Below are 27,280 nucleotides of genomic sequence, written 5' to 3' on the forward strand. Positions count from 1 at the left end.
ATAAAGTTATGAAATTTCACTTAGCCCTCAGTTTGGCCAGGGAACAAATTATAGATTCACAAGACCAAAGATCGCACGTTAGGTCTACACAAGACGAATTATATCTCATGTTTAACCACTACAGAGACGTCAGAGTCGGCGGCAAACGTCAGAAGGACCAGCCTGGATCTCACAACCTGGATAAAATTTTCGTAAATCTTTATAAATAAACCACAGATTTGAGCTTTAAACAACTACATTCTCGCCTGAAAAACTCGCTTCTTAAAAAAATGGCGCTTCTTATGTTGTCATTCCCCTTGTAGCACGCGCAAGTGACGATTCTCTGTCAACCAATCAACGTCTTGCAGTGAGTCTAACTCCACTCTTTAGTACCTTGAATGGTACCAAAATGCTGAACCGTACCACATTTTGGTACCATTCACAACTTTTGACAGTGGAAACGGAAATAAATGCATACCGTACTGTACTGTACCGTACTGTACCGTACTGCTCAGTGGAAACGAGCCATTAATGGGTACAGAAGTTGATTTACATGGGGGCACACCCACAGTAGTTAACAAGGTATCTCTAAACTTTCCATACCTTATTGGCTTTTTGGTTTACTTCTGTGGGAATGAGACCTTTGTACCAGTCGCACTGAGACATTTCAAATGATACCAAACATGTATAATACTGTATGATAATTGTTCATATTAAACCATATAGATTTTTTGGGTGAATTCAAGTAGGGATGGGTGAAGGGAATGATGTGTAAATTTGGAGGTGATCAACTCAAGTCTGATCATGTCTTGAATGGGGATGGTAATATAGCAAGAGAGTTCAAATGTTAGTTTCCTTTGTTTTCTCAGAGAGTAGCCCTCTCTTCCAGTTCTTCCAGTTTCTCCAGTCTTACAGGGTTCTGATCAGCTTTGCTGGGTTCATTTTGCAGTAATGACCAGCTGACTGTATATGATCTCTTATATATTTGAGTAGTGCAGGTGATTTATCTTCTTCATTTCTCTTTCCAGGGATGTCTTTCTCCAGCGGTCCACTGACTGAGGAGCTTCAGTGCTCTATATGTCTGGACGTGTTCACTGATCCAGTCACCACTCCATGTGGACACAACTTCTGCAAGACCTGTCTGAATAGGTGCTGGGACAACAGCCGGACCTGCAGCTGTCCAAATTGTAAAGAAACATTCAAGCACAGACCTGATCTCAAGATTAACACCACACTACGAGAGATCGTAGATCACTATAAAAAGAAAAGTCCTGAGAAAAAAGCTGAAGTTCTGAAAAAAGCTGAAGTTCTGTGTGACGTCTGTGAGGAAAGAAAGCTGAAAGCCCTGAAGTCGTGTCTGGTGTGTCAGAGCTCTTACTGTGAAACTCACCTGGAGCCTCATTTGAGAGTGGCAGGTTTAAAGAAACACAAACTGATCAATCCTGTGAGTAATCTGGAGGACTATATATGTCAGAAACATGAGAGACCTCTGGAGCTGTTCTGCAGAGATGATCAGACTATCGTGTGTGTGTCCTGCACTGAAGTAGATCACAAGAACCACAACACTGTTTCTTTAGAAGAGGTGTGAATGAAGTACTAACAATACTAGTATATTTCACCTATAAATTAAAACTGTCATTATTACTCACCCTCATCATGTCATTCCATCAAACTTTCTCTGTTCATAGACTCAGTTGATAATTCAAGACACACAGAAGATGATCCAGGACAGATTCAAGAAGATTCAAGACATCAAACACTCAGCAGAAGTCAGAAAAGTGAGTGATTGTGGTTGGTTGGTTGCTGGACACATGAATTTAGACATAAGTAATGTATGCACTCTGTAATATGAACTGTGCATCATGCCCACAATACAGCTAACCATTTATTAATTGTCCTGGTTGAGCAGAGAAACACAGAGAAGGAGAAAGCAGCCCGTGTGGAGCTCTTCACTGATCTCATCCGCTCCATTGAGAGATGTCAGACTGAACTGCTGGAGATGATGGAGGAGCAGCAGAAAGCAGCAGAGAAACAGGAGGAAGAGCTCATTGAAGAGCTAGAGCAGGAGATCACTGAGCTAAAGATGAGAAACACTGAGCTGGAGCAGCTCTCACACACTGAAGATCACCTCCACTTCCTACAGGTCAGTCAACATCTCTCTGATCAATGATAATGCAGTATATGACACCATAACACTCCCCATGCTGAAGGATTTCTCCTCTCTCCTGCTGTAGATTTACCCATCCCTGTGCAGTTCTAGAAACACCAGGAACTGGTCTGAGATCAGAGTGAAGACTGAGGAGAGTCTGGAGCCTCTGAGGAGAGCTCTGACTAAACTGCAGGACTCTCTACAGGAGAAACTCACTCAGACTGGTACAGCAATATCAAATACACCGTACAGATAAATATATTTATCATCTTTTTATCAGGGCTGACAACTCAGGCATTCAGAGTGAGACTTACACAATTGACACTGTTCTCAATCATTTACTCGCACATCCATATTCTCACACAGTGAAAAAAACATTGCGGAGCAAAGAGGACATGAACAGACAAGAAAAGAGCAGGTTACTTTTTTTATATGAAACAAAGTCTTAGCTTTCAAATATTATAAGTTTTATCAGGGCCATGCACAGACATTTTGAGGGGCAGTGGCCTAAACCAAAAAAGGGGCACTAAGGTGGTTGCCTGTAAACATAAATTATCCAGTTATTACAAAATATACAATTAAAAGAGAAGACAGCACACGCTCAAATACATTTTAGACTTTATTGTAGATGTTTTGATAGAGCATCACAATTACACATTGCTGATAATAACAAACTATTTGCTGATTTACATTTTTATATTTACCTGTTCCATTTACAGCAACACTTTTTTATTTGGTACCATGTCCTGAAAGATCTTGATAACATATTTTTTTATGATTCACAATTACACATTGGTGATAATAACAGAAACTATTTACCATTTTACATTTTGGTATTTACCTTTTCCTTTTACAGCAAAACCTTTCTATTTGGTACCATGTCCTAAAAGATCTTAAAGGTCCCATTGCATGGATTATTTTATTATTTTAGAATGTTTCCTGGGGTGCCCTTATAATGTTAGTATGTTTTTAAGATCAAAAGTTGTTATAATTTAGAAATAAAAGGCATATTTCCTAGCCTGATTTTAGCCTCTGATTTGAACGCTCTGTTTGAAGGGGCGTGTCTGCTGTGAGACTTTAGTGTAAACGCCCACTGCTGTGATTGGCTGTGAGACTTCAGTGTAAACGCCCACTGCTGTGATTGGCTGTGAGACTTCAGTGTAAACGCCCACTGCTGTGATTGGCTGTGAGACTTCAGTGTAAACTAGGGACGGACATTGCAAATTAGCCTTGGCTATAAATGTTGTAGTGTGGTACAGGTTTATTGTTCACACGTGTCCCTATTAAATAAATAAATAAACGCCCACTGCTGTGATTGGCTGACATGCTTGCATATGAAAAAGCTAGCATTACATGTGGAACTCTCTCGAATACTTTTACTATTACAGCTATTATACGTTTTTACTATTACAGCTATCGAGATTAACGAATCGTGGAAAGTATTTAGATCTATTCCCATTACATAAAAGGTTGCAGTGATGAGCATTGAGCAGATGACAGTCTGTTGATCGCGTGAATGAAGATCTTATCATTGCAACAGTTTCTGCACTCTCACTAATGCTTTCACCAATGCAAACATGAGGTAAGTACAGTTAGAGCTTTGTTGTGCAGCGTAACAGTGTCATTGATTTCATAACGAGTTTTGGCAAGTGTCTAGATAAACTAGCGCTGTGTGATTGACAGCTTGGGCGATTGGAAAGGGATTGTTTTTTGATCACTTTCTGTATATTTATTAATCACAGTTTAAGTAAGATTATTTTCATCCTACTAAGAGAAACGACGTGAAGTTGATTGTTTAGTCACTGGCTTGATTTACTGATGCATAAATAGTATTTAACGACTTTGAGAGAAAGATTATTTGTCTGAACTTGAACAATTACACATCAGACATTCACATAACCCACTGGTTCTTCAGGGGCTCGCATGAAGGAACTAAAAAAATACTTTTGTGATCATTTGTACATCCAAACACTGAGCAACTGCCATGCTTCGCTCGTTTGCAAGCCATGATGTCTCTCGAGGAAAAACCAATATTGCGCTCGCGCAGCTCATTTTCATTTCGCAGCAGAGGGGGAGGTAACCTTTCCCCGTATGACGACATAAGGGGAAGATTTCTAGATTCGCCCGTCTGAGCTTTCATTTTCTCAAAAATACCCAGGGCTTGGTTTATCTAGTTTACCTTGTCTACAAAGTGTGCCAACAACAGAAAATTTTGTTATTTGTATTAGATCTGATCGAGAGTACAATAATTTGATCAGACAAGCAGCTAATTCTAACGTGGATATGTGTTGTACAAGTTGTTAGCACTAGTAGAAGACCAAGAGCAAAACATTACCGACATAAATACAAAAAAAAGACACATTTCACAGATTCAACCACTGTCTTGCATAGCCTATCTTTTAATGCATAAAAGGTATAGCATACCTTCCTATACTGTGAGTGATGCTGCGGAGCGAGCGGGAAAACCTGGGTGGATTAGCGGAATCAGCGGAATGCTTTGAGCTGGGCGGGGCGGGGCGGTGGGGGTGGGGAAGAGGGGCACCTCAGTCAATGAGGGCAGATGGGCAGTGGCTCTAGCCACCGGGCCACCCCCCTGTGCACGGCCCTGAGTTTTATTACAAAATTCAAACAATAAATACCATTTTGGCTCTTAATATGGCGTGACATATTGCTGTTGCCTTAGTTCAAATGGCACATGAACCGATCATCTCTTCCTCTTTATTACTAGTTACAGTACAAAATAAACATGAATGAACATCAGAGGGTGTTGAAAGAACCAGTACAACTTACTGAAATGGATCATGTCTCATGCATCGCTCAATCAAATAATGTCACATAACATTTACCTAAGCCATTCAAGGTCCATTAACTATAGCTGGCAAAAAAAAAAGTACTCCAGAGAGGAGTAAAAAATCACTATATTACATATTAATAATTATATTTGTATTTATATATAACTTTATTTGTATATAAAATGAAACTGGACTATATATATCCATGTATATATCTATATTAAATGTAGCCTTGAAATCCAGACCTTCAACTGAAAGTTTAATGGTCTGGCATCGACTAATGAAAATCAGCCAGCTCGAGGGGTGGTGTGGTGAACAAATGAGTCCTATTGAAGAGATGAGTCTGAGCTTAGGACCCCATTAGTATGCCAGTAGTATGCCTGATCTAAATCTGTTCTTGTGATAACTTGTAGCTAACGTGAGCTGTCTGAACTGTTAATAAGAAAAATAGTAATATACACAAATAAACATTATTTTATGGTTCTTTTAATTTAAAAAAAGTGTAAGCTACTTGTAACATATTGTGCTGATTAATTACGATAAAAAATAATGCCATAATTATCATTGCATTACGAATTGCTGTGAATACGGTAAGGCAGTATCAGGGCAGCTAGCATGATCATCGGATAACGTTAGTTGTATGCTATGCTACTATCTAAGCTAACTGAAAAACACACTAACAACGAGTTAAATTTCACAAACATTAATTTTCTGCCATTTTCTGTTGGTCTTTTCAGCTGTTTTATATAAATGTTGTGATTATGTGTCAGATAAAATCAGTTTAGCAGAAGAAAATCAAATCGACAGACATCATGAATTTAAGATGCAAATTCGTTCTTTTTTAGAAGAAAATTTCTGACCTGTAGTTCAAACAGATTTGTAGTGCTGGGCTTTTGTATTCATTTTCAAGGTTATTTTTATAGTGTTGTCTTTGCTGAATAACCACAACACTAATCCACTCCAAAACGGAGATGAATAACATTAGCCATAACAATATCTAAAATAAAAATTTCGTAAAATGTTTCACAAAACATTCTCAAATATGTCCTAAAAAGGAAGAATATTTAGAGCTCAAACACAATAGGAGTTCAGGGATTCTCCAAATATCAGCAGAGAAACATTGATCAGATAAAACATGATGTTGTACACAATTCATTAAATATAACCTTAACTCTCGTCTATAATTCCACACATAAACATGTCAAAGATCTGATGGTGTTTTATTGTCATGTTTCTCTACAGTTCTGAAGAGGATACAGCAGTATGCAGGTACAGTGTGCTGTCTGCACTACACTAGATTACATTCAGATACTCACAGCTTCATCACTGACCGACAGTATGATTAAACACTGATTACATATTACAAACATCATCACTAAACATCTGTATTGTGAATTATATTCTCTGTTTTCTCAGTGGATGTGACTCTGGATCCTAATACAGCTCATCCTGAACTCATCCTGTCTGATGATGGAAAACAAGTGAGATGTGGAGACATTAGACAGAAACTCCCAGACAAACCAGAGAGATTTGATCAGTGTCCCTGTGTCCTGGGAAAGGAGGGATTCTCCTCAGGGAGATTTTATTTTGAGGTGCAGGTGAAGGGAAAGACTGACTGGGATTTAGGAGTGGCCAGAGAATCCATTAACAGGAAGGGACAGATCACACTGACTCCCAGTAATGGACACTGGACTGTGCGGCTGAGAAATGAGAATGAATATAAAGCCTGTGATGATCCTCGTGTTTCGCTGTGTGTGAGAGTGAAGATGCAGTGGGTCGGTGTGTTTGTGGATTATGAGGAGGGTCTGGTCTCCTTTTATGATGTGGAGTCCAGCTCTCATCTCTACTCTTTCACTGATCAGTCTTTCACTAGGAAACTCTATCCATATTTTTGCCCATATCTAAACAATAAAGGTAAAAACTCAACTCCACTGATCATCACACCTGTCAAACACAATAATTGAATTTACAGCCCAAATTTTGAAATACACAATGAAAATGATTTATATAATTAAAAATCTATTGATTGAAAAAATGAATTTTTTTCATCATTTGTTTTTCATTGTTAAAATTCCTAGCTATGATTGCAAATTATAATGTAAAATTATAATGCTTGTTTAACAATTTTATTTTCAACTTTTCATAATTATTTATGCCATTGTTTTCTCCCATCTCAACCTGACAAAGTGAAAGTGTCTGTTTTTTTTTTATACATCAAAATAAACCAAACTATAATAACATTAATAAATGATATCAAAGCTGTTTTGACCATTTCAATTACAGAATGATCTGTGATAATAATAATAAGGTTAAAAATAAGGTTTATTTTTTATAAACCTTATAAAAAATATTTTCCTTCTTTCAGGATATAGTAGAGATAATTCTATTATAGATGCCTATTTATATCGTTGTTTGTTTAATGTATTTTGATCTGTATGAAAATTGAGCACAGCTTCTTTTTACAGTAGATAGTGATAAAATGCAACACAACTTCTCGTCCAGGCCCTGGTCATCTCTAGGCTTGTTCACTGCAATGCTCTTCTAGCAGGACTTCCATCATGTGCAACTAAACCTCTACAAATGATTCAGAACGCTGCAGCTCATCTTGTCTTCAACGAGCCCAAAACGGCCCACGTCACTCCTCTGTTCATCTCTCTGCACTGGCTACCACTCGCTGCTCACATCAAGTTCAAGGCATTGACGCTTGCTTACAGATCTATCACAGGCTCAGCTCCCTCCTACTTTCACTCGCTCCTACGAGTCTAAATCCCTACCAGAAGCCTACACTGTAAAAACTAAAGGAGCCTCAAATATCCTGTCGGATACTCAAGGAACTTCAAAATGTAATTTAGGTACCTCTAAGCTCTTTCTCCTATAGTAGGGTTACTGGAGGAGCATTGACCATCTTTGAGGTTCTTGCTGGAACTTATGGGATCCTTTAAGCACTTTGTAATTGTTACCGGCCTCAGACCTAGGGGAATCTGGGCAGGTACAAAACCATAGACTGGATAGCACTGTTGGTTGGAAAGAAGTGGAGATAGAGAAATTATGTTTTTCTCAAGCGCTGGATGTTTATTTCTTTCTCTTTTGGATCAAATATCTCAATAATACTATGAGATCATAAACCGTAACTTCAGCCATTACGTGGACCATATAATATAGAAATGGTCTATAATACTGAATACAATAAACAAACCAATATGAAAAGCATTGGTATATATCAGATAAAATACAAAACCCATTAATAACATATTGTGAAATAGATACCAGTCTTACTGTATAATATATCAAATATACATCAACATAGACCATATAATATAGAAATGGTCTATAACTATACTGAATACAATAAACAAATCAATATGTAAAACATTGGTATATCAGATAAAATACGAAACCCATTAATAACACCCTGCTGAAAAAAACAATAGAGACCATTACATAATTGCTAATGGGTTTAATGGTTATAAAGAGAACTGTATTGGTTTTAATGGAAACTGTAATGGTCCTAGTGGGTCTCTATTGGTAATTTACTTTCTTCTATTGGTGGCATGTTTTGTCTATTTGTCTGTATTGGTTTTAATGGAAACTGTAATGGTCCTAGTAGGTCTCTATTGGTGATTTGCTTTCTTCTATTGGTGGCATGTTTTTTCTATTGGATACCATTAAGGACCAATAGAACACCTTTGGCAACTTATAGGTTACATGTTGGTATCTACTGGACACCATTATGAACCATTAAGTCTCCAACAAATGTAGTGTTTTCTTTGGTTTGATGATATTAATATATAATTTGTTTGTCACTGATTTCCTGGACTGATCCTATGTTTAAGTGACAACTTTCACAGTAGAACTGAAATTCTACTTTCTCACAACTGTTTATAAACACTCTGTTAAAAAGATACTTGGATCGAGGTACAACCTCTTGCCAAAACAATTTATTTATCAACTGCATTAAATCATGTAACTGGCAACCAGTTATTTTATGCTTTCCTCGTCAACATCAACACCTGGCCTCCCTGCTGAAAAATCGAGAAATCCAGCTAAAACCAAGCTAAAACCAAGCTAAAAAGCTGGTTGGCTAGTTTAAGATGGAAGTAGCTGGTTTTAGCTGGTCTCCCAGCCTGGCGTGTATGATCAAGCTCGTTTCCCAGCCTGGACAATTTGGTGGTCAGCTGGTTTTAGCTGGTCTCCCATTCTGGCCAAGCTGATGAACATATTATTATTATTATTATTTAGTATAATAATAATAATAATTCATACACACAAACAATAAGTTAAACAATAAGTTGTTTGGAGCCTGTTTCGAATGCGCATGCGTCGCGTCTGAACGCGTTGTTGTCTTTGGAGCTCCATCGATTGATTTATAATTCTTGATTTCTCTTTAAACTCACTTACAACGAACATTTTCTATTTTTCCTCACCTCATAGTTACAACGCGGACTGTTGAGCAGACGTGTCTCAAGCCTAGTGATCCAACGCTGGATACTCTTATAGGTTACGTCCGTGGATCACGACTGAACGCGTCTTCTCCGCACTCATTTATAAACAAACAATTTTTTTTCGCCTATCGTGCGTCTACTCCACACCCGTACCACTAAAAAGACGGATTATATCCAAGACTTAAGCCATAAATTAGTATTAATATTGATAGCATCACTGGTAGCGTCGTTGCTAACTTAACTTACTGTCCATCTGTTAAAATGGCGAATATATCAGATGTAAGTAGTCTACCTTTTGGTGCAGGTGAGGATACATTTGAGCTACACGCGTTGCAGTCTGAGCTGGAAGCAGAAACAGATCCACGACCTTTTAGAGAGAAAAGCCGAGCTGATAGACCGGCGGTTAGCTCTTGAAACATCACGCGCCGATGCAATTGCACACAAATCAGTGATCAACGTTACTAACCCGCTGACTCCGACCTCGTCTACTCCGTGCGGTACTCAGCATCGGTCACGAGCGTCGAGGCCGCGATCAGCTATGGTCTCGTTTACGCCGGCTCCAACATGCCACCACGAAGCCTGGATATTTCCGCAGCGGAAGACGCGAGTCAGGTCTAGACCAAGGAAATTCTCTCCGACCCTCCCGGTTTTCGAGATATCCACACAAAACCGCTTCTCCCCTCTTCGCGAAACAGAACTCGATGCTGTGATCATCGGTGATTCCATCGTTCGACACGTACAAGCTACGTTAAATAAAAGTAAGGTGCATAGTCACTGCTTTCCTGGTGCTCGTGTTTCTGAAATCGCTGCTCACGTTCCCGAGATTCTGAACGAGCGCGTCGGAACTGTGGTCCTGCACGCGGGAGGGGCCGACATCAGGCTGCGACAGACAGAGGTTCTGAAGAAAGACTTCAGGAATCTGATCGATACGGTACGCAGCACATCGCCTGATATAACGATCATTGTGTCAGGACCGCTTCCCACGTACCGACTAGGTCATGAAAAGTTTAGTAGATTATTCGCGCTAAATGAATGGTTAATATCATCCCAGATAGCATGTATAATCGGCCCGAGCTCGGCTGCCCCGCGGCGCCTGCGGCTCAGACTCGGCATCGGCGTGTGTTAACCGGGCCGATTGTGGCCCGCAGCTCGCTCTGGCACATGCATTTTTGTTACGGCTGTAAAGCACTGGGCCGATTCATGTTCACCGTAACTGGTAACTCGGCTCTGCTGTATGATCTGGACCACTTCTGGAAATGACTCGGCTTAGGTTAAATCAAGGATGGTTTTAATGTAGCAATAATTAACATAAAAATTATTTTAAAATTGACGTAAATTCCTGACTGTATCTTAGGATGTTATACTCGTCGAATGTCGTTGTCCAAAACAAAATATCTGCGGTAAATAATAATAATAATAATAATAATAATAATAATAATAGAGTCATTTTGTACAGAGCAATTTTTAATATTTATAACCATAGCAAAAATGTTTAGTTGTCATGAAGAATCTTTACGTGTTTTTTAAACATGCATGGGCGCTTGACATCACTCGCACAGTCACGGTGATTGCAGTCGCGCATCGGCTGAGTAGTTGGGTAGTCTAAAATTAACACTGAGTCTAAAATTAATTTTACTGGCTATTTCAAATGTTTACCAGCAGTGACGGTTAAACTCTGGGCGCTCGGCTCAGATGCGTTTACCAGTATGAAGCCGATTTCAACAGTTGCTGCAGCGAGCGTCAGCAGTCAGCACGCAAGACGTGTGCACAACTTTCTGTGAGATAAAACTCAACGCCTGACTTAAAATCATCCCTTTTCGATCCTGCGTCATTACAGTGAACTTGAGGTAAGTCTTGTGTTCAATTTCCTTAAAAAGCATCAACATTTCACGCCGAGCATAGTTTCAATCGAGTTACGTCGACCTACATATTTTGAACTGTTGCTGATTAAATGTTGATTATTATCGAACCGTTTAAACCTTGTTCGTGTTCATTTGACAGTGATCCCTGGATGAAACGAAAAGAAAGAATTCAGAACTCGAATTCTATTAATTCTATTAATATGAAAGCTACTGGCGCGAACGAAGCTAACATAACGTTAGCTGCGCTGTTTTTGCGCTAGCAGCTCATATTTTCGTTCTGCTAGTTGGCAAATAATTAGTTGCTAGGCTAGACACCATTTTTATTGAATGCAATTTACGTGAATAATATTTACGAGCACAGTCTTTGATCTGTGGAAGAAAATAAAGTGGAACAAATGTTAGCCAGCTTAAGGCCAATTCATACCGGACAAACGCCAACAAACACGTTTTGTCCTAAAGTATGTGCACATTTTGATCCTGTAAGAACATATTTATTTGACTTGTAAATAGAGGAATGATGTGGGACTTTGGTCTGCTGAAAGCTGGGTCATGTCTGTTGCTGAGTGAGATCGGGACTCTTATTATGAAAATGAACTGAGGACTCTTATAACGGTAACTTAGAGGAGCAGCTGCGCCGGCGACCTCACAGTTGCTAGGGATTATGATGACGCTGACACGTTTGCTCCTGGTTTTACAGTATGATACAACATATGTTCATGCTGCAAATATTTTGTGTATTAATGTTCTCGGTTGTTAAGATCTATGTGCAGACCGTCCGCCATTTTGTGAACGCTGTGTATGACGTCGTGAAGTGCATTTAATGGCCTTTTGCACAGGGGCCTGTAACAGCACTCTCGACATTTAACAAAATATAAAACGAGAAGAAAGTTGTGTCTGAAAGCTGCAATCTTTTACTTGTATTGGTTAAAATGAATGAATATCTCGTGTTTTTCCTTGGGTGCTTGAGTTTGTCGGTGTCTGTTGGGGCAGTGTGAACATGACACTTATTTTTCATAACATTCTGAATACAACGACCAACTTTTGTTGGTGACTTTTTTTTGTTGGTGTTTGCTGGCGTTTGTCTGTGGTGTGAATTGGCCTCTAGTTGTACTTTTATGGCGCAAACTGAAATCGCACTTTATAGCTAACATCAACATTACCTTTGGCTAAATGCGGTCTGTACAGACAGGTTTGAAAAGTTTATTAGCTACCCTAGGGCTGGGCGATATGACTGAAAACTGTATCATGATGTAAGCGTTTCATATCGGTCGATAATATTGATATTTTTTATGACCTATTTAAAATAAGGACCAGGAGAAAAATATATTACATTCAACATTTTTATTTTAAACTTAACCTTCCTCTGATTATAACCCCCTCAGTTATAAAGGCAGAAATGTCAACACAACCATGGAAAGCAACACCATGGAAGACACAAAAAACAGGTCTTCTCGGGAGGCTGTGCCCACAGGTAGGAATTCTACAAAGTGATCTCTCTCGGTTTACTCTGACATATCTACGTACAATGTTTTGCTACTAATCTGTTATGCCTGCTTTTTCTTGTGTCTTACAGCAATTGCTAAGGAGATCCTCATCCAGCTTGATTCTATCAGAGAGCAGCAGTTGCTCATCCTGATGCAGCTCCTACAAATCTCCAGCAGTTCCAGACTTCACGCCAGACCCAACACATTTTGGGCTCCCACTTTCAACTATTGAGGAGCTACAATGTTTGGAGGAGACGTTAAAGAATCCAGAGGAGAAGAAGAATTTGGTGAGTTAAATTATGCATTAATCAGATCATTCCTAAAAGTCAGTCCCCACTCTCACTCATGCTATATTCCTTAAATAACTAATGAGGTACATGTCTTTGTTTCAGACTGTTCTCCTTGGAATGGTCGGAGGCATGACTCTTAAAGACACTGTGGGGCGGGTCCTGAAAAGAGCAATGAACACTTCGCTGGCGAGACTCATTAAAAGTGTGGTTCTGGGTGAGTGTCAGTGCTGGATAACTGCACTGTGGTGACATCCCAGGGCTCTACAGTGCAACCTATTTATTTATTTATTTATTTATTTATTTATTTATTTATTTATTTAACTGGCTGTGACAGTGACAAAGTATTTAAGAGCACCAGTGCGACTGACCTGAGCAGGTTCTATGGGTGCACCCTCCATTGAAACTAGAGCTAAATACCAGAAGTGGCGCATTCCACAGACGAGAATCCATGAATAACATTATTACACCGTTTTCTAAGGCTACGCGATCTATTTAAAACCATTTACAATCATAATATAGCATAGTGCTATCATGAAATCACAAAGGCTGTGATTTAGTTAAGAATATGCGCTTTTTAAAAAAAAAAAAAAGCCCCGGCAAGTAATTTTATCAAATATCGCCTTTTAATGGGTAGGTTAATTTGTCATTGATCAGAAGGTGCTCCTAAATTTTTCACTGTGCTCCTAAACTTTTTAAATTAAAAAGAAATGTAAGTGTAGAGCCCTGCATCCGAATTAAGTTTTGGTGGTTGCTGAGTAACATCACGTGGTCATGCTGCCCTCTTCTATCTTGTGTTTTTCTCAGATGCAGTCCGCCGCAATGCCCTGACCAAACATTCTACAGAAGAGGAAACCGAGCTGCTCATCACCAGGTGTCTGCAGTTAGCCTCTGATAGGGATGCTGGCCGAAGCCAGAGGGCGAACAGGCAGACAACGTAGACAACTCAAACGCGGTGGGCCAGAATTAAATGTTTCAAAGTTAAAAATGTTGATATTGGAAAATGGTATTTGAACTCCTTGATTCTACATTAATCAGGGTTCGTACGGGTGCTTGAAATCCTTGAAAGTGCTTGAATTTTGATGTTGTGTTTTCAAGGTTTGAAAAGTGCTTGAATTTTGGATACAATGCTTGAAAATGCTTGAATTTGTAACTGTATTTCTTTCACAAGAAATATCTTTCTGACGAAATAGTTCTTTATTAAATGGAGAAAAAAAATGTAGACCTTCAGAATCAGATACAGATTGATTTGTGTTACGCTGGCCAGAGCAAAAGTAGGCGGAGTTTTCATTTTGATTTCCGCGGTTGTTTGGACGCACTGTTTTTATTGGCCACGCAGCGGCAACAGTTGAACTATTTTAAACTTTGACCGCGGCGTGCGCGCGAGCTCGCTGAGGTGCGCTTTGAGTTGCGCGGCGCAAGCCATTGAAATATATCGGTTTCATTTCATAGCGCAGCGCGGTCCGCGTCCTATCTGAATGGGCCATTAGTGACTGAGAGTACTTGGTGTGATAATGTAATGTAAGTATTGCATGTCCGTTATGTCACGTTCATTTGTGGAATATGCAGTGAACATTGCCAAAATTACAGAACTGTAACGTGCAAATTAACCTGCAAACGTTAGTCCAGTGCATAACAACAGTCGTTAATTGCTGAACTGAAATCAGTCAGTGTCATAAGTAGTATACTGTTACTGTAAGGTTTAGGATGGCCCTATGAAATATTTACACTGCTCTATTCCAGTAAATGTATTAGCTAATGTTATGTCTTGGCCCAAGACATCTTGGCAATGAAATACATTTATCAGGCAGGTGCCTGTGCACTCAGATATTGTTCAAACCTTGTCTATATCAAGAATGTGTCCCAAAACGGGAAGGCCTGTCAAATATTTCTAAGTCTTCATATTTGAAATTAATTCAGTTTTACAACCTATAAATCACATTATCTGGTAAGCAATATTTGGACATTAATATAATGAAAAGTACATTATTCATATGCTTTAGGCTATATACTTAGTGATACATTTTGAAGAATAAAACTTGTGATTGACTTAAATATTAGGGCTGCACAATATATCGAAATATTGCAAATGTATATATTACAATATGCATAATTGCATATCGCAACGGCTTGCAATAACTGGGGTCATGAACAAAAGACAAAGAAAATCACTCACTGCTTTTGGCTGAATAGGCTAGCTTTTGTAGCTTTAATAAGAATCAGTATATTTAATTCATGCAGTGAAAACTAAGCAGTGTTTATTTTTACATTTGAATAATCAGTTTCTGTTGTTATATAAACCTAATGTAGGATAACCTGAACCCCTAAACCCCAGTGATGTTAAAATAACACTTCTTATGCTACAGAACACTGATGTTCACTGTCTTGAAGTTGTAGGGATATTTTCTTAACACAAAAAGAATGTGAAACACTTATGTGTAGGTTATATCATTTCATATTTTAAAGATAATTTAAGTTAATTTGACACACTTTAAGCATTATCGTATTGCATATTGAATATCGCATTATTTAATGAGTTATCGCATACCATGTTTCTTCAATATCGTGCAGCCCTCTGCTATTATGAAACATTTGGCTGTTTATCTCTTTTGATGTGATAAAAACACTAAATAATAATTTTAACTATGTATTGGTAATTTACGGTAGTGTAAGGTGCTGGAAAAAGCTTTAAAATGGACCTGGAAAGTGCTTGAAAAGTGCTTGAATTTGACCTTGGAAAAAGTGTACGAACCCTGATTAATGCTGTGATATTATTTTTATTCTATTCTGTTCTATTCTATTCTTTTCAATTCAAATCTGTTATTAAAAAGTGTGTGTGCGTAGACAACTCAAACGCAGTGGGCCAGAATTAAATGTTTCAAAGTTCAAAATGTTGATATTGGAAAATGGTATTTGAACTCCTTGATTCTACATTAATGCTGTGATATTATTTCTATTATATTCTTTTCTATTCAAATCTGTTATTAAAAAGTGTGTGTGCGTAGACGACTCAAAAACGCAGTGGGCCAGAATTAAATGTTTCAAAGTTAAAAATGTTGATATTGGCAAGTTGTATTTGAACTCCTTGATTCTACATTAATGCTGTGATATTATTTCTATTCTATTCAAATCTGTTATTAAAAAGTGTGTTTATCCTATTTTTGTAGTGTGGTCCAATAAAAAATGCATTAAACATGAAACCTGTCTTCCTTGTGCTGTTTTACTTTGTTTATCTTGCATAAATAACGGCTGCTAAGCAATTTTAGTATTAACCTGATATGAATGGAAATCATAGTTCAAAGTTCAAATAAGGAACGGGATTGGAGGCGAGCTAACGTCCTCTCACTCGGGGTTCCGCAATCGGGCCGCGTTAAAACTGAGCGCTCGGCCGAGTGTCTTTAGCTTTAATCGGGCCGCGTTAAAACCGAGCGCTCGGCCGAGTGTCTTTAGCCTTAATCGGGCCGCGTTAAAACCGAGCGCTCGCAGAGCAATCGGACCTAGATTCATGCCGAGGATTGGCCGAGTGTTTTAGCCTTAAGCGGGCCGCTTTCGGCCCGCACATTTTTTGCTAGCTGGGATGGTGCAATGAGCAGAAACTGCTCTTTGTAAATAATTGGAATCTGTTTTGGGAGCGTCCTAGGCTTTACCGTGCTGATGGCTTACACCCAAGCAGATTCGGATCGGATCTTCTGTCAGATAACATCTCCAAAATGTTAAATACCTTTTGACTAGTAACCAAAAGTTCAAATCATAGTCTCTGCTGCACCAAATTAACTGATATAAATAGTGTAGAATATTGCATAGAAACTGTGTCTATTCCTCGTTTAGTGAGATCAAATAATAAATCTACTGCAGGATCTAGAAAAAATCTAATTGTTATTAAACCAGAAAATGTTGCTATTAGTAACCAAAAACAATTTCTAAAGCTAGGTCTTCTAAACATTAGATCACTCACACCTAAGGCAGTTATTGTAAATGAAATAGTCACGGATAATAGCTTCGATGTACTTTGCCTTACTGAAACTTGGCTTAAACCTAATGATTATTTCGGTCTAAATGAGTCTACTCCATTAGGATACTCCTATAAGCACGAACCCCGTCTGATTGGTCGTGGCGGCGGTGTTGCAGCGGTCTATAGAGATATTCTCAATGTTACTCAGAAAACGGGTTATAAGTTTATTTCGTTTGAAATACTTGTACTAAATGTTACGCTCTTAGATGTTAGAAAAAAATCCATATTATCTCTAGCCTTGGCTACCGTATATAGACCGCCTGGGCCTTACGCTGATTTCCTAAAAGAGTTTGCAGATTTTCTCTCAGATCTATTGGTCAATGTAGATAAAGCATTAATTGTTGGAGATTTTAACATACACGTAGATAATCCAAATGATGCGTTAGGGGCTGCGTTTATAGATTTATTAAATTCCTTTGGGGTCAAACAAAACGTCACCGGACCAACTCATCGTCTTAATCATACACTCGATTTAATTATATCATATGGAACCGATCCAACCGATATAGATATCATTCCACAAAGTGATGATGTCACTGACCATTACTTGGTAACTTGCATATTACGTACTGCTGTAATATGTCATGCGGCGCCGCGTTTTCGACCAGGCAGAACAATCCTTCCATCCACCATAGATAATTTCTCGAGTTGCTTGTCTGATCTGTCTCAGCTGCTGCCTGAACCCAAACAAACAGATGAACTAGAAGAACTAACTAGCACTATGAGCACCATTCTCTCTAGAACATTGGATGTTGTTGCACCCGTTAGATTAAAAAAGGTTACAGAGAAAATTAAAGCACCATGGTACAATAATACTACGCATGTTCTAAAGAGAGAAACCCGTAATTTAGAGCGTAAATGGAAACAAACTAATTTAGAGGTCTTTAAAATCGCGTGGAAAGACAGTATGTCACGTTATAAAAAGGCCCTAAAAGCGGCCAGGGCTGAGCATCTCCGCAAACTAATAGAAAACAACCAAAACAATCCTAGGTTTTTATTTAACACCGTGGCTAGACTAACAAATAAACAGATGTCACCCGAACAAAATATCCCGTTACAGTTTAGTAGTAATGATTTCATGAACTTCTTCACTGAGAAAATAGAAAACATCAGAACCACAATTGTAAACGTTCAATCCTCAATCGCGCCTTATAATTCAGCCTCAATTTTCCCCCCGCAAGAACAATTACAGTGCTTTACAACTATAGAACAAAAAGAGTTAAATAAACTTATCACTTCATCTAAAACAACAACATGTTTATTAGATCCTATACCAACTAAACTACTGAAGGAAGTGTTACCTGTAGTGGAAGAGCCTCTCCTCAATATTATTAACTCGTCTTTATCTTTAGGTCATGTTCCAAGAACATTTAAACTGGCAGTTATAAAACCTCTCATTAAGAAGCCACAATTAGATCATAATAATCTAGCAAATTATAGACCCATTTCAAATCTACCTTTTATGTCTAAAATACTAGAAAAAGTTGTGTCCACTCAACTGGGCTCTTTCTTGCAAGAAAATGATATCTATGAAAAGTTTCAGTCTGGATTCAGGCCGCATCATAGCACTGAAACTGCGCTCGTTAAAATCACAAATGATTTACTCTTAGCTTCTGACCAAGGCTGTTTCTCAATACTAGTTTTACTTGATCTAAGTGCTGCGTTCGATACTATAGATCATACAATACTCTTAGATCGACTACAAAATTATACTGGTGTTCAAGGACAAGCATTAAGCTGGTTTAGATCATACTTATCTGACCGCTACCATTTTGTCTATTTAAATGGAGAAAAATCGATCATAACTCCAGTAAACTATGGAGTGCCGCAGGGATCTGTGTTAGGCCCTCTGTTATTCTCAATATATATGATGCCACTTGGAAATATTATAAGGAAACATGGAATTAGTTTCCATTGTTATGCTGATGACACTCAAATATATATTTCATCACGGCCGGATGAAAACGCTAATTTATCCAATTTGACTGAGTGTGTTAAAGATATAAAAGATTGGATGACGCGTAATTTTCTTTTATTAAATCCAGACAAGACAGAGGTAATACTTATCGGTTCAAAAAACCGCCCACAGAACCTCTCACAATACAACTTTGACATCGTAGGATGTCCTGTTACTTTATCCTCTACAGTAAAAGACCTGGGTGTTATACTCGATTGTAACCTGTCTTTTGAAAATCATATTTCGTATGTTACAAAAACTGCCTTTTTCCACCTTAGAAACATTGCTAAGCTACGTAATATGCTATCAGTTTCTGATGCAGAAAAGTTAGTTCATGCATTCATGACCTCGAGACTAGATTACTGTAATGCTTTATTAGCCGGTTGTCCTGCATCCTCAATAAACAAGCTACAGTTAGTCCAAAATGCAGCCGCTAGAGTTCTTACTAGATCAAGAAAATATGATCATATAACACCGATTTTATCATCACTACATTGGCTACCTATAAAGTTCCGTATTAATTATAAGGTATTGCTACTGACTTATAAAGCCCTAAACGGCTTAGCTCCAGTCTATTTAACGGATCTTCTATCACCCTATAATCCATCGCGCTCTTTAAGATCAATAAATTCGAGGCTTTTGGTCATACCTAGGATATCCAGATCAACCAAAGGAGGGAGAGCATTTTCACATTTGGCTCCAAAACTCTGGAATAGCCTTCCTGATACTGTTCGTTACTCGGACTCACTCTCCCAGTTTAAAACTAGATTAAAGACGCATCTTTTCAGCCAGGCATTCATATAATATTGTTAATCTCACAGTTTCAAACTACAATCCGGCCTCTAGTTCATAAATGCCAGAGGAGAACTGGCCCCCGACTGAGCCTGGGTTCTCCCAAGGTTTTTTTTTTTTCTCCATTGGGTCACCTGATGGAGTTTTAGGACACCATTAGGTCACTTGATGGAGTTTTTCGGTTCCTTGCCACTGTTGCCTTTGGCTTGCTCAGTTGGGGATATGTTGGGGATATTTAATTTTATTCTATCAATCAATAAATTCCACTAGAAACAAACTTTGTTGTATTATTTTATTTTAATACTGTGAAGCTGCTTTGATACAATCTGTATTGTAAAAAGCGCTATACAAATATACTTGATTTGATTTGATTTAAGTTAATATAGATGAAGTTGATTATAATACACTAGTTAATTGGATCCCAGATTTTCTTTCTTTTTTGCCATTTAGTTATATAACGCAGTTATTAGTATTGTAACGCAAGGTATCATTAAATGTAAATTGAATTTTTTAAAAATAAAATAAAAAACTTTTAATAGGCTACTTCTTGCACATGAATGGGTCATAGAACTACACAATGAGTTTAAAATTCATGATTTAATATTAATGGTATTTTAAATGATGTTATATGTTTTAATTCTAGACGTTTATTTAAATGCTGCGTGACTTTGAAGTGTTTTAATCCGCGTGCGCGTGAACATTCGAGTCGCATTTGATTCAAACACTGGAGCGAGCGCGCTGCGCGAGAGCAGATGGAAACGAGGAAACGTCATCATCATCAACTGACAAACAGCAGAACTCCCGTCTCTCGCTGTTGTTTTCACTGCTTTCAGGTGAGTTTAGTTAACAAATTCACACAAATAATACATACAAACGTCCCTGACACATTTATTGCGTGTAATTGACAAGCTTCCGTTGAATATTTACTTTATAGAAATGGCTTTGTGTCTTCAAAAAAGTCCGTTAGCATCTCAACCATTTTCACTTAACGTTACGTTAAGCTAAGGCTAACTAACATTATAGACTGGAGCTCTTGTTTATGAAAGTTTGGGGTTTTAACCACATCTTTGTGTACATAACAGTTTTTGATAGTTTTGTTTTGCTGGTAATTTGTCAATGGGTGATTGGAAGTAAGCTAATTTATTTAACCTAAAAGAATGCACTGTACTGTTAATCAGTGACGTCACTTACAAATAGTGATAAAAAAAAGGTGATTTCAGGAGCAACAGAAAAAAAAACCTCTATTGATTAATCATGATACTAATTTCATATGCATTTATTTCACACTACATTATCTTAAGAATTATATATATATATATAAGTTCTGCTCTACCTTGTAAATGTTGTATTGTAAATCCTATGTAACATTGTTGGCTCTGTGACAAATTGCATGTTATGTTCTAGATCATCATGCTGAAGGCCTGCTGCACCCCCCCCCCCGTCCAAGAGAATCTCCCCGGCAACCATATGACTAGTAAGCAAAACCACCTCAAACATAGTGCACTACTGTTCAAAGGTTTGGGGTCTGTAAGATGTATGCTTTTGAAAGAAGTCTCACATTTTAAAATCATCAACCCCAGTTTTTTTCAGTGAGATTGTCCTTGAGAAGCATGTAAGCTAAATAATCAGCTAAATAATAGGCGACAAATATAATGTTATAATGGTCGTAGTTATAATAATTAATTTAACTATTATGATAACAGGATATCATGGTTATTGGTATATTTTATTTTATTTCTCTAGGTCTGGTTTGAATTATGTTGGCCAATGAGACAGACACCATACTGTCCAACTCAGGGGTATTTATTTTGTATGCATTTTTTTTAACTGATAAATACTGAAATTCTTTTTACTTTTAAATGCTAAATGTGGTTCAGGCACGCAAGTTATTTTTCACAGATATCTGGCCAGCTTATAAGTATGAGTATACTCATAGCTCATACTCTTAGCCTTTAAAATGTTTGAATTGATATCCTCAATGCAATATCAGGGGGTAAAGATATCATTAGAGTTCTTAAACTTATGGCTATGCTCTTGTTATCAGATGAGATACAATCCCTAGCGTTTGGCCCTGTATTCTTCAGGACAAGACCTTGATGCCGTTCACACTCAGTAGATGAAGAAGGTGAGTTTCACAATAGCTGCCACTATCACAAATCAAGAGACCGAACACAACAGGCTTTCATCCATATGAACACACCCATATGTAGGCATGGGTACTGAAACAATACTCATACTTGTATTCACTTAAACACAGTTTATGTCTTAAAGGTATAGTGGAGGATCTTTCCAAATTTTAGATAAGAACCGCCCTCTCCACTTTTTGAAAAAATGCACATGTGCAACACTCTGCTCCCGAGAGGGAACGGCTATTAAACATGTGCGAGGTTCTCCCTGTGTACGCTCTGTTTACAAGTTGCTGTCGGCATCGCTCATACAACATTACTTTCCAAAAGAAGATTTGCACTTTTTCTCCAAATAGCATGCCAAACTTTACCTGTCGAGTAGAAACCTTGCGACTGAGGCATCAGTGGAAAGCCCAACCTGTGTTTTCAGTGCACGCCATCGTGTGAAACAATCTCCCAAAAACACTCTGGTCTTGTTTCTCTCTTCTGAGGCCTTTCTCTTCTTCTCTTACACTTCGTACAAACTTTTTCTCTTGCGACCCTCAGATATTTTCAAACGACCCGGTGAAACGGCGAGCTTCAATGAATGGCGTTAACCGTAGCTCACCAGTCACCACACATAAACACCTGAAAGTGCACATGCGCAGAAAGCGAAAACTAAGGGACGAGCACGTACGACGGCCTTACGTAAACATATCACCAGAATGATTGACAATTAGGAGGACCAATAGTATAGATGATCCATCCGGAAGAAAAAAATCCTCCACTATACCTTTAAGTTTAAGCTTGTTGAATAATATGTCAAAAGAAATGCAATGGTCAGGATTATTGAGGGCCTTTTTCTATGACAGCAGACACATGAGATAATGCCTGAAGTGAGTCAGTGAAGGAGAAGATCAAGATCTGGAGGAGGACATACATTTTACACTTCAGGAGAAAGACAAAGATGAGCTCCAGGGCAGATTCAGCAATCATTATAAAGTGAGTTCAGTGTTTCCATGTTTAGGTGATACTGTTTAATAAAGCAGATACATTGTGTTATTTAAAGTGATGATTTTACTTGTTTTATTATTAAAAGGTAATATTAAAGGTTAAAAATTACCCATGGAAATAGACCTGCACGATATTGCAAAAAACTGATGTTGCAATATTTAATTTTTTCTGCAATATATAATGCAATATGAAAAACTATTTCACCAAATTACTTAAATAGCTGTATTTGGGAAATAATTAATCATTCTAGAATGATTGGTGTGCTTTTTTAGGGGTTTCTGCACGGAAAATAATAAATTGCAAGCATAGGTAAAAAAAAAATGTAACAAAGATGTAAAATAAAAATATTCCACGCAAGTCTAATTTAGGTGCAGAAATTGAGTAATCAACTGTAAAATAACATGGCATAGTCTTTACATAGCCTGACTTTACAGAGGCCTATACTGCAATATCACTACCACAGATAGGTATGTTCATGGCTTTAATGCATCACATAACATGCGTGTTTATCAGTGTGTCAGGATGTGTGTCTTGCACCTGTTTTATGAGGACACCGTTTTATGAGGACATCATAAGTACATAGTCCTGATGTTTAACTTGACTAGAGAATCTCAGTGTGTTGTGTTAGTTTGACAGAATCCTGGTCTATGAGGACACTAGTTTTACCGGGACACACATAATGGAATATTAGGATCGATACTGATAACCCATAATTCACAGCTAATTGTGGCTAATAACAATATCGAAAACTATTTGTGCTTGTTAGATTAAATATAATATATTATATTAAATTAAATATAATCATTGAAGAAGTTGGTAAAAATAGCAACCTCTGTTGAAATTGGTAATACTAAAATTAGTATTTATTTGTCTTTTATATTTTTTATTTGCTCTTTCCTTTTTTCAGATGATAACTAAGAATAATCAGATGAAACCTGAACAAGATAGAGCAACTCTAAAGGTATCTAAGAAGTTTATAATATAAATGTCTTACTGTGTTTCCCAACGTTTTGATTGTTAACAGCGTAGTGTCTTATTCTAATTGAATGTATTGATAATTGAATATTTTGAAATGAAAGATGGAGCATAGGCCTACATTTAATAAAATTCAGGAAAAAATACCCTTTATAAAGGTAAAAAGATTTTCCAACAGTGATGCAATGAAACATTGATAATTTAAGTTCTAAGGGAGTAAAGCCTCTGTTTAGGTTATTAAGGAAATGTAATTTTGCCAAAAGAAGAATTTCTTTTAATTTAAATAAATGTTAATTTTAAAGCAGCCTACTTCAGTGCGATATGTTAATGTAATAGTAATGTTTTCTTATAATATCTTTGTACTTTTACATTTCATCATATCATTGGGTAACTATTGAGCAGCTTTTTTTGCTCGAGACCCAGCTATCTTTCCCATTCAATAGTGCTGTGGCTCTGCAGTTTGATACTATTATGGGCGTCTGTTTTTAAGAGCAAAAACGCTAACTTGACAAAATTTCGGTGCATCCCTAACCTGAACTATGTTTTATAATTTAAAACCTACACCTGGAGAAGGTTAAATAACAGATGACTGTAATGCTATGAACATTACATGACTAGTGGACAAAGTTCACAGCTGGCAAGATCTTGAATCTGCTCAAAGTACGCCCAAAGATGTTGGATGAATATATTTAAAAATATAGTGTATGGATAATCTTATGCACTGGTAATGTGGTTTAATATTGTGAAATAGATACCAGTCTTACTGTATAATATATCAAATATACATCAACAAATGACACTATATATTATATTATATTATATCTTGAAACAATTGCTTTAGCACATTCAGATATGTAGACATTACACCTTACACTTTAAACATACCGATGTTCACTTGACACAACTGTTTACAGTCAGTAAAAAGACGAGAGAACGGAACCTTCACTAACGGTGACAGTTCAACTAGCTCACTAGCTAAAGCGGCAAGCCAGTATAACGTTAGTATAAACACAGCATAATAACCTTTCTACACGGAACATGACAACATACATCACCTAAACAACCGTACTGGTGATATACTCTTTCGATAACTTTTGACAGAGTTTGGAAAGGTTTAAAATATACCTGTGGGTTGGAAAGAAGTGGAGATACAGAAATTATGTTTTTCTCAAGCGCTGGATGTTTATTTCTGAGCGCTACCGTCTCCACGGCAACCCACTACGGTGAAGCAGTGCAACAGCGCCATCTACCGGCATGAAGTGAAATACATGGGAATGTTATTAGAAGAAGGTTTTTTTTATTAATTAAACTAATATATGCGGTCGTTTTCTCTACCCATTACACTCTCCCCTACTTTAAAAGATGTCTCCCGACATGAGACCTCGAAGTGCTTTGGGGGAAAATAGAAGAACTTGAATGCGATAAAAGGGTCATTGGAAGATCTTTTAACATTTAAGTGGTTCCTGGAAGATCTCTTATGTTAAAGCCAGCATCTGGAGGAACCCAATGGTTCAGTGAGGCCAGAATAAGATTATTATTATCCTATTATTATTATTATTATCATTATAGGCTACTTAAGTTTGATTCAGTATACATACCCAGGTGAAAAAGACGTACTATTAAATGTATTAAAAATGTACTTGAGTGTGTTTTTAGTAGACCTACTACAATACAAATATACTTTAATGCATTTTAATACATTTAACAGTAGCCTACGTCTTTTTCACTTGGGTAGCTTACATTTATTTAGTATAGGCCTAGGCTATTTTATTAAGTAATTTAAACCTTAAACAACAACACTAAATAATAATAATATTAATAATATGAAGAAGAAGAACCAGGAGGAGAAAAGTTTTATTCTGTCACGAAACTGCTGCTATTCCTCTGCTGTCGTCGCTTCAGTGATGCTCGCGCTGCTCGCGCGTATCCACTGACGTCATCGGGTTTGAAAGTAACGGCTCCTCTCATCAAAGCTTCCGCCGTTTGTTCGGCTCTCCGTTACAAGGTTTGTAAACTCGCAAATAAATATAAATACAGAGTCTACTCATATGCAAACACACATATATATAAATTAAATTTATTATACATTACTACGTTTTTACAGTGTTTACCACTCGTTTATTGCACAGTATCTGGTATGAAGGTTTTAGCCGCGATGCTAACTAAGTTACTACGTTGATCTAATGAACAAATGGAAATTATTGACTTATTGTCTTAGATTGATTTAGTAATTCAATTCAACATATTCTGTACAATAACAAAAGCAGGTTAATATAGTTTGGTCTGTTTTTGTTTAGCCTAACTTTACTTACTACATGTGCCCTCATTCTCTCAAATACGTTAGGGACAATGTGTAGCTTTTTAGGTATTATCTAAAATCAATATTTTTATTCATAAATATGCCCTCAATGTTGTACAAATACCTATGCCAATGATCAAACTAATCCTCGTAAACGAAGAATTTATTATCTTTATATACATGGGACAGGTAGGTCCACGGAGGCTTCCATGTAGTTCCGCCATCTTGAAAAACTATAATAGCAGAGAGGGACAAAAAGTACTAGGCCAACGCGTTTCCACAACGTGTTTTCGTTCAGAACCAGTGTCACGTGACTGAAGCCAGCAGAAGCGGAGGAGCAGAGCAGTGAGAGGCGCTTGTCACTAGCGCGGCAAGTTTAAAAGGCTGCACTGCACGGTTATTTATACACCGTTCATTCATACATATGCTGAGTCACAGGATAAGGAGTCCTCGTCGCCGAAAAAGTCCAAAATAGACCGTAAAAGGAAACGTGACCGGAGATTACAAAAACAAGGGTTAATGTCGGGATAGTTAAAGGGACAGTAAGTGGGATTTTCTCCCATCTAGTGGTGAAATTGTATTTTGCAATCAAATGAATAGTGCTCTCTAGCGCCTCGCATTTTCAAATGTGTGTTGCATCTACGGTAGCCATTATGTACCAAAAAGCTATGACAGGATGTCCTCTAATAGCACTTCATCGAGTTTTCCTTCGGGTGAACTGGTTTGCTATTTCAAACAAACTACAACTTGACACAACGAACAAACGAATGTTACAGTTTTGAACAAACAAAACTTACAACCTTGTTTATAGGGCCTTCTCTACTTTACTCAATAGTAGAGATACTACTTTGATACTATACCTTGAAATGTGCTGGGGGTTTTTTTATTTAATTTTTGATGTGCACAAATAAATGACAGGTACCATAAGATTTTCTTCTTCCTGTTCCTTTTTTTTTCTTCGTTCATGCATGTTACGAATGCATGAATGAATGAATGAATGAAACATTTATGTATGACTTGAGCAATAAATAAATAAATAAATAAATAAATGTGTCAATTTTCAATACCACAGGGAAGAACTTATAGGCCTACTGTTGACAGCAGCACGGACATAACCGATGTGTTTATGTG

At 37.6% G+C, this 27,280-nt stretch overlaps 1 protein-coding gene and 2 long non-coding RNA genes across 4 annotated transcripts in view; all 3 read left to right on the forward strand.

The window, feature by feature from the left end:
• Positions 1 to 27,280, forward strand: part of LOC311093378 (E3 ubiquitin-protein ligase TRIM39-like) — a 60,754-nt gene that overhangs the window by 12,775 nt on the left and 20,699 nt on the right. The window contains exons 2-7 of one of the 2 annotated variants that reach the window (XM_084130729.1): positions 1,008 to 1,561; positions 1,668 to 1,757; positions 1,889 to 2,122; positions 2,214 to 2,352; positions 6,163 to 6,189; positions 6,337 to 7,180. In XM_084130729.1, coding sequence (XP_083986855.1) covers positions 1,010 to 1,561; positions 1,668 to 1,757; positions 1,889 to 2,122; positions 2,214 to 2,352; positions 6,163 to 6,189; positions 6,337 to 6,884 — 1,590 coding nt within the window. In that variant the 5' untranslated portion in view covers positions 1,008 to 1,009 and the 3' untranslated portion in view covers positions 6,885 to 7,180. Of the gene's footprint in view, positions 1 to 1,007; positions 1,562 to 1,667; positions 1,758 to 1,888; positions 2,123 to 2,213; positions 2,353 to 6,162; positions 6,190 to 6,336 lie in introns of those variants that run through there. The other variant, XM_084130727.1, reaches the window with a different exon arrangement.
• On the forward strand, positions 11,583 to 16,538 carry LOC311093383. The gene is made up of 3 exons (XR_014608408.1): positions 11,583 to 12,995; positions 13,101 to 13,212; positions 13,803 to 16,538. It is a non-coding gene; the product is annotated as an uncharacterized lncRNA (long non-coding RNA).
• On the forward strand, positions 21,161 to 22,996 carry LOC311093384. The gene is made up of 4 exons (XR_014608409.1): positions 21,161 to 21,230; positions 21,500 to 21,555; positions 21,801 to 21,881; positions 22,734 to 22,996. It is a non-coding gene; the product is annotated as an uncharacterized lncRNA (long non-coding RNA).

This window comes from Abramis brama (genome assembly GCF_963993115.1).
Source record: "Abramis brama genome assembly, chromosome: 12".
Lineage (NCBI taxonomy): Eukaryota > Metazoa > Chordata > Actinopteri > Cypriniformes > Leuciscidae > Abramis > Abramis brama.